General features: G+C 43.7%; 3 protein-coding genes across 3 annotated transcripts; 1 reads left to right on the top strand and 2 right to left on the bottom strand.

Annotated features, from left to right (window-relative positions):
• Positions 1 to 2,213: 2,213 nt before the first annotated feature.
• Positions 2,214 to 2,960, bottom strand: FOMMEDRAFT_116755 (Cerato-platanin). Its single transcript, XM_007262183.1, has 2 exons — positions 2,507 to 2,960; positions 2,214 to 2,442 (listed from the first exon to the last, which is right to left on the bottom strand). Exon 1 carries the CDS (start codon positions 2,923 to 2,925, stop codon positions 2,509 to 2,511), a length of 417 nt encoding a protein of 138 aa, XP_007262245.1. The 5' UTR covers positions 2,926 to 2,960; the 3' UTR covers positions 2,214 to 2,442; positions 2,507 to 2,508.
• Positions 2,961 to 3,346: 386 nt separating this feature from the next.
• On the top strand, positions 3,347 to 4,728 carry FOMMEDRAFT_101733 (uncharacterized protein; the record flags this gene model as incomplete). Its single annotated transcript, XM_007262182.1, has 5 exons — positions 3,347 to 3,402; positions 3,510 to 3,609; positions 3,670 to 3,873; positions 4,009 to 4,358; positions 4,419 to 4,728. 5 exons carry the CDS (start codon positions 3,347 to 3,349, stop codon positions 4,726 to 4,728), a joined length of 1,020 nt encoding a protein of 339 aa, XP_007262244.1.
• A 1,550-nt stretch (positions 4,729 to 6,278) lies between these two features.
• FOMMEDRAFT_151052 (uncharacterized protein) lies at positions 6,279 to 7,087 on the bottom strand (the record flags this gene model as incomplete). Its single annotated transcript, XM_007262181.1, has 3 exons — positions 6,279 to 6,685; positions 6,746 to 6,833; positions 6,884 to 7,087. The coding sequence occupies 3 exons, from the start codon at positions 7,085 to 7,087 to the stop codon at positions 6,279 to 6,281; spliced, it is 699 nt and encodes a 232-aa protein (XP_007262243.1).
• Positions 7,088 to 7,518: the final 431 nt, after the last annotated feature.

The following is a 7,518-nucleotide window of genomic DNA, read 5'->3' as shown; positions in this document are numbered from 1 at the left end:
AATTTAGTTTTATTTTAAAACTATATATCGAAGTGATTACATAATTGAGTACTGAAGATTGAGAGCATATAATGATGCACTTGCTCTTGTCACTCCTTTCCCTCCTACCTCCACCATCTCCCCAATCCTCTTCCCCCAACACTATGTTGTTGCTCTTGTTCTCTCTAGCCCAGTCCTCTGCCTACAAGTGTCCTGCCAGTGGGCACTCTGCCTGCTTCAACATAGGCAATAAACATCACTGTACTTGTCTCTCCAATCTGCTGCTGCAATGCCTGCACTGAGCCTCAGATCCTGCAATGATGCTACTAAGCTGACTACACCGTCCTTCATTGTAAAGTGTAAGCAGCCAGTCCACTTCATAATAACTTGCACAATAGTTGCTCATCCCTCTCCTCCCAACTTTTTGTCTCCCTTCCACCCCTCCCACTCCTTGCTCTGCCACTTGCATTGCCTCTCCTTCATTGTCCTCCTTTGTTTACACTCACCTTCCTTTTTGCATTTGCATTTGCACATCCACATTGTTGACCAATGCTGAACGACTTCTTCAATGTTTCCATACATTTGCATACTTCCCACTCTGTAGTGCAAGCAACAGTCGACAAGCACATGCTTGCAACAATACCAACATACAACCATTCCCATGGTACAACCCTCTCTTTGACACTGTACACACTCTCCTTCCCTACCCATTCCATGCTTAACATCACTCTCTACAGGTCCACCCCACATACATTTACATTCCCTAGTGCAGCAGACAACACTATATTGAATGGAAGCAGTGGACTGCCACTTACCCCTCTTGAGCTGAGTCTGTCCATACGTTCCACTTCACCTTCTCTGTTCGAGCTGGTACGTCCCAGAGATACACCTTTGCAATCCACAAAAACGACTCAGTTCACTACTCCTCCAATTGCACGTCAGTCAGAATATAATCATATGCATACTGATACAGCTTTGTCTGCAGCCTGAATCAACTCGTTCAACACTCCGGATCTCAACCTGTATGCACCACTCACACTTGCTGCACGCTGTCATGGTACGTCCACCTTTTATCTCCTATTGTCACTTGCTAACTACTCTAAACCTGTCTAACAGGCACAGCCTCAACCTCCACAACCTACTCGACCTCATCCTACACACACACGCAATTTGACTTACAGGTCCCGAGTGACGACCAAACGTAGTGACAAAGACTACATTAAACGGCCCAACAATGTGTTCATCCTTTTCTGACACGAATTCTACTCACGAAAGAACAAGGCAGAGGCTGCTGGTGGTGCAGGGGTTAGGACTGTAGAAATAATGTATCATTTATTATTTTGTATTAAATAATTAAATATAATTATATTTTATTAATTATTTGATAAAAAATTGTATCCAAAGCAAAAGGAAGCGATTCAAACGCTTGTAATGACTTATAAGCATTATAAGCAGATATTATACTTTCTCAAATAAATAAGTATGTCTTAGTCTTGTAAACTTAGAAAGTGTTATAATCACTTTTATAACTTGACAATTTATAAAATTATAATGGAAATTGCCAAGTTTTAAAAGTATTCTTACTTACTTATCTAACATTGTACTGTCATTACTTAACCCCCCAGGAAGATTATAAGTAATTGGACAAATTTTATAAAATATAAAAAATATACAAGATTACAAGCAAGTATAATACTTAAGACTTTTTCATGATGAAAGATTGGCACTGTAAGTGATATCTGAAGAAATAGATTTTTTTCATCTTTGCAACGAACGATTCCTTACGTCATCGTAATCACAGCCCTTTGCATGACATAATCAGAGAAGTACCGTTGCATTCGACAGTTGGTCTAGGAGCAGTTCAGCCTCTGAAAACAACACTAACACACTAGCTCGGTATCAAATACAAATGGAGTGACTTTTCACATTGCATTTAGAGAGCTAGCAGCAAGTCTAGCACCACAAACTAATATAGGACTATCTCTCAACTTTTGCAAAGGTTAATATTGTTTACTCGTTATAGCTGGCTTCAATTGAAGACGAGTAATATATTGCGGCTCTGGTCAAGCACAATACAGTACCTCTATCATTTGGAGCAGGTAGCAATGTGTACTTGATTGAACATGTGCTGGAATGCGGGCAAGTATAACGCATTGTACGTACTTGGGCAGTAGGTTAGACGAATCTTGCTCAGAGAAGACCAAATCAACACTTGAAATCATTTAAAAGTGTAGCGAACATCGATTACTGTCCATTGTCCACGACGAAAAGAAGTTACAAATTTTGCGAATATGCGTATATGCGAGACATCAAAGTTGAAAAGCGAGTACACGTTGCAATCTGATACGTCCATCACGTATTAAGAAGAAAACATCGGTCAGAAGCTGTCCATTAATGCCCGAAAGAGTCCAATTTAAATCGAACGAAAAAGTTCAACATTAAGTCCATGACGTCATCCCTTCCCTATTTACATAGCATGTTGTCAGTTTGGTTTTGCGTGCAATTAATACGCAGAATCCAGTCCAACCTTCAAAGTCCACAAGCACTTGCGTTCAACTGTAGCGCAGTTGCTTGGACAACACCAACTTGTTCTGCCTGTCCATTCGTCAAATTGTTCATAGCGATCTCGCCAATGTTAAATCCGCTTCCCGCGAAATCGATCGCAGTCACGACGATGCTTGTACCGTTAAAGGTAATATTCCAGCATGAGCCGCAGTTTGCTGAGTTGAACCCTGCGATGGCAGATGCACCTCCAATGAAGGGGAAGGTCGGTAGCGAGCCGAACGTGGTGAAGTTGCGTGTGAGGAGACCGTTTGAACCAGTCGAGCATTCGACAGTAGCGAGTGACTGGTTTGCGTTGTCGTAGACGGGGTCAAAGGTGACTTGGTCCGCAAGAGCACCAAGAGTGAAAAGAGAGACAATAGCAGAGAGAGTGGCGAGCTTCATGATTATTTTGACGGGAGTACGAATACTATGGAGAGGTTTTCTTGCGTACGACTTCTCTGAAGAGCAAGAGCCTTGACCTCGAGACTATTTTATACTGAATACCAGCAAGCCAGAAGCATCATCAATCATTAGGAAGCACAGAGTAGCACATGTAACATATTGACATATGTCGGCAGAAGATCATGTATGTTATTTCCGACTGGCTCGTGGTGGTTCGCTGTTGAGTCGCGTCGCGCTAAACGTGTCACGCGTCCGTCCAAGTGATCTGCCTCTCAGATTCTCTGCCTCTGACCATCATCACAGAACCGCAGGAAACACATTCTAAACCTTGAGAACACACACCTCCCATTTCGCTTGGCTTGCTATTTCCGCTCTGTTCTGCATTGTTCTGTTCTAGCCGTGTCGACGTGGCAAGTCAATAATGGACCCATTCGAAGTCAGGATGCATTTCCTCTCCCTCCTACGGAGGCTCAACGCGTCAGTAATAACCCCTATATACGTTTTGTGTCTTCTAACGATCATTGCGAATCGTACTGATGATGATGTGTTGAATGGATGGACTGACCACATGTCGCGCAGTGCAGCTCTCAACAGTCTATCCAAAAAGTAGTTGCATATGCACTCAAATATTTCTCCCGATGCGGTGAGGATCTCTGGGACTGTGTTGTTGAAGAATGTCAGAAGGTATTTTATTTCTACTTTCTTCCCGACTCATGAACAGGATACTGATGAACAGTTTTATAGGGCTCGCTGAATACTCGAATAAATATTCTTTATTTACTCGACTCTTTGTGCGAGACATCTCTTCTCAGCAAAGCGTCGTTCGGTCCATCAAATTATAACAACAATCTCTATGTCGATTTCGTGGCACGCGATCTCGCGATGATCGTTGACTATGTTGTTCCTCAGAGCAGAGAGGGGCTAATTAACCTTATGAGCGCTGTCCAGGTAAGGATTATTGCAATTTATTTCGCGTTTTTTTTCGGAGTTCACCTAAATATCTGATATGCCTTGCTCATACTTTTTGATGTCGCCATAACTATCTTGGAACAAGCAACTTACGAACTGAACTTACTGCCTTAGATTCTGGAAAATTGGCGTAACAAGCGCATAATAGATCCACAAAAAATCGACGATGTGCTTGCCAAGCTTGAATCGCAAAAGGCGGGCATGCATGCTGCAGCTATGGTCTCGGATGTACAGGTCGCGTCTGATGCTGAGAGAGAATCCTTGACATTTTCGCGACCGGAAGTCTTCAAGCGCATTGAGGAAGATCGTGAGCGACACAAACGCTTACGAGAGCGTCGATGGGTCCAGCCTGTCTCGCATATGCAGGCAATGCCGCTGTTAGCGTCGTTCGCACCATTACCCCCCGATCAATCTCCTGGCGCTGTCCCCGCTTCTTCAATTACTCAAACCGATACTGTGGCGGGGTCTGCCCTTACCTCAGCTTCTACGAGTGATCCCCGAACAAATCCAAGTTCGAAAGCGAGCACGATTGACCCCCCACTCCCTCTCGACATCGAATTCGACAACGAATGGGAGACGACGAGTGATTGGAACGAAGATGACGAAGAAGCGATTGCAGAGGAGAACGCGTTGTGTTATCCGAACGCTGCGACGCGACTAGGTGGGAATGCTGAAATCCCCGCTTCTCTTGTATCCGGTGTCGCGCCAGTTATGGCGAAGGCTCCTAGCATTGCGGAAGAAGAAAATGTGTCTGCTCAAGCTGAGCCACCGAAGAAACGAATCAAGATCATCCGGACGAGGTGGCCTGTTACGAATGATCGGAGGGAGACGTGACGAAGGGAAAACTTTGTATTCGTAATTTTATGCGTGAACGGAACAGCGATAGAAATATCGTCCTCGAAGAATCAATTTAATGACGTAGAGTTCGCGTCATCAGTATTAATCTCGACAAAACTAACAAGCCATGATTGCCAGCAAACTGTGGTACTTACTAATAAACAAACAAGTCAAAGACAGATAATAATTATCCCCTTGCCATTGACTCAAACCCTAGATGAGCAATGACGTAATCCGCTTAATGCCGAAATTTCTCAGGTCGTGGTAAGGTAAGGAAACTTCATTGATTGCATTTCATTTCAACAACATTCCACATATCGATGGTCGGACATGAGCATCCTTTGCTCGGTATGGCTTGCACATATCCTGGCTTGCATACGTCCCAAGCTTTCTCATCAGGACCTAACCAATTCTCAAAATTATCGGGTTTGGTGGGAAGTTTGCTCTCCACATCATCCTCTAGTTTGCAGAAACGCAGCCTTTCTCGTCAAAAGCTCCTACTGAATGACGACTGTCACGTTTACCCTTTATCCTATAGATAGGGGAAACGGACGTATGCTATCATTCCAAAAGCCTGTAAACCAGATCCCTTTGCGTGACCTGCGGTCCAATGCTCGAGATGCAGGAGCAGTTCTGGCAACATCCGACACGGTGATCCGTGGATACCTCTAGTACTTGTTCCTCATATGCCGGTTGTTGTGCACGCACGAGCAGTTCCGACTTGTGTATCAGTTATCTGACTCCCCGTGTCCATCTCAACGCGGGGAAGCATCTCAGAAATGCAAAAGTCATCCACATAGTGAATACCTATCTGAAATGAGAATGCTGGACTGTATTGTTGTCAATAGTAAGTGAGAATGCACAACAATAAGACTGCAAAATAATTAAGCTCAGAGTGTTTAACATTTTTAATTGTGCATACTCAATGCCTTTAGTAAATCCAAGGAACTACGTATGAAAACTTGCTAGTACTTTTGGAGCAGAGCAAAATTGTTAGCAACTGTATTAGGTGGATGAACTAGGCTACAGGTTGTAACTTTGCTTATACAATAGGCGACGCCCTGTATGAACACGTAATCCTTATAATCAGTTTAGATGCATAAAGCAAAATTAAAGGTTCTTGTGGGAATAAGAAGTGATGATTAGAATGCAATGGTCAAGTGTACATACATTGCGAAAATGTCTGAATTATTGTATTACCTTATAAACTTATAAATTATATAAATTATCTAAAAAATACAAAAGACCATATATCCAACCTCCCAAAATGAGAAAATTATAAAAAGCTATATAAGACACAAAAGGTATGTATATATTGTCAATATGAATAGGGTTTGTAAGTCTTGACAATATGTAAATAAACTTATATCCAACCTCCTAAAATGAAAAAGTCATTTCATACTTATTACAATTAACAAATATTGTGACTGCTTACAAGACTTACAAGGCATTGTAATAACTTTGATTATTGTTACTCTGCTTACATTCCTTCTTGCTTGAATATTGAATAATAATTAAATTGATTGAAATATATAATACAAATACAACTACGTATTTACCACAGTCCATACATTGTACTCTACCTCATTTTCGTATACAATGGTTGTGGCAAGACAGAATAACGCATTCTTGGGCCGTTTGATATAGTCTTCGTCACTACGCTTTGGTCGTCGCTCGGTCCCTGCAAGTTGAATTACAGTGCGTGCGGGTTGTGAGGTTGGGCGGGTTGTAGAGGCTGAGGTTGCGCTTATGAGATAGATTGTGAGATTGACTAGCTGAGAGTGTGTGCGTGGGCTTTGGTATTGTTGGCGTGAGTGGGTAATTGGACCGAGGAGATGGATGCACCGCGACAGCGTGCAGCGAGTGTGCGCCAGGGTTGAGACCTGGAGCATTGAACGAGCTGATTTGAGCATCAGGCGAAGCAGTGTCTGTACGTGCGCGTTGCATACTCTGACTACGACGAGCAATCAGAGGCACAGTGAATTGAGTAGTTGTTGCGGATTGTAAAGGGTACTTCTGGGACGTTCTGGCTCGAAGGGAGAGGGTGAAGTGGAAGGTGTGGACGGATTCAACTCATCTCGGGTGGGGTAAGTGGCGGGCCACTGCATCCGGTCGATATGGTGTCATCCGCAGCACTGAGGAATGTAAATACAAGCAGGGTGGGCCTGTCAAGAGTGATGTCAAACATGGAATGTATCGAGAAGTAGAACACGTCCAGCGTCAGAGAGAGGGTGGTACAATAGGAGTGGTCGTACATGAACATTGTCGCGAGCGTGTGCTCGTCGATCGTTGCTTGCGCTGTAGAGCGGGAAGAAGTACGCGAATGCATGAAATTTTTGAAGAAGTCGTTCGGCATTGGTCAACAATGCAGATGCGAGAATGCGAATGCAGAAAGGAAGGCGAGCGTAAAAAGGAGGGCAACAAAGGAGAGGCAACGCAACCGGCGGGAGGGATGGAAGACAAAGTTGGGAGGAGAGGAATGAGCAATTATTGTGCAGGTTATTATGAAGTGAACCGGTTGCTTACATTTTACATTGTTGAGACTGGGAGGGTACGGTGTAGTCAGCTGCGCGGGATGGACTCAGCGCAGGCATCGCAACAGTAGGTTGGAGAGACGAGTCCAGCGATGTTTATTGTCTACGTTGTTGAAGGCGGAGTGGCAGCTAGTAGGACGATTGCAAGAGGAGGAAGACTGGAGAGAACAAAAGTGACGACATGGTGGCAGGGCAGAGGGTTAGACTTAGAGAGGTGGTGGAGGTTGAAGAGAAAGAGTGGCACGCATAAGTG

This window comes from Fomitiporia mediterranea, assembly GCF_000271605.1.
Source record: "Fomitiporia mediterranea MF3/22 unplaced genomic scaffold FOMMEscaffold_1, whole genome shotgun sequence".
In the NCBI taxonomy this organism is placed as follows: domain Eukaryota; kingdom Fungi; phylum Basidiomycota; class Agaricomycetes; order Hymenochaetales; family Hymenochaetaceae; genus Fomitiporia; species Fomitiporia mediterranea.
The sequence above is the reverse complement of the archived record's forward strand: the minus strand, read 5'-3'. Positions and strand labels throughout refer to the sequence as shown.

Coding starts and splice junctions, on each gene's coding strand:
- FOMMEDRAFT_116755 (XM_007262183.1), bottom strand. CDS start 2,925: ATGAAGCTCGCCACTCTCTCTGCTATTGTCTCTCTTTTCACTCTTGGT.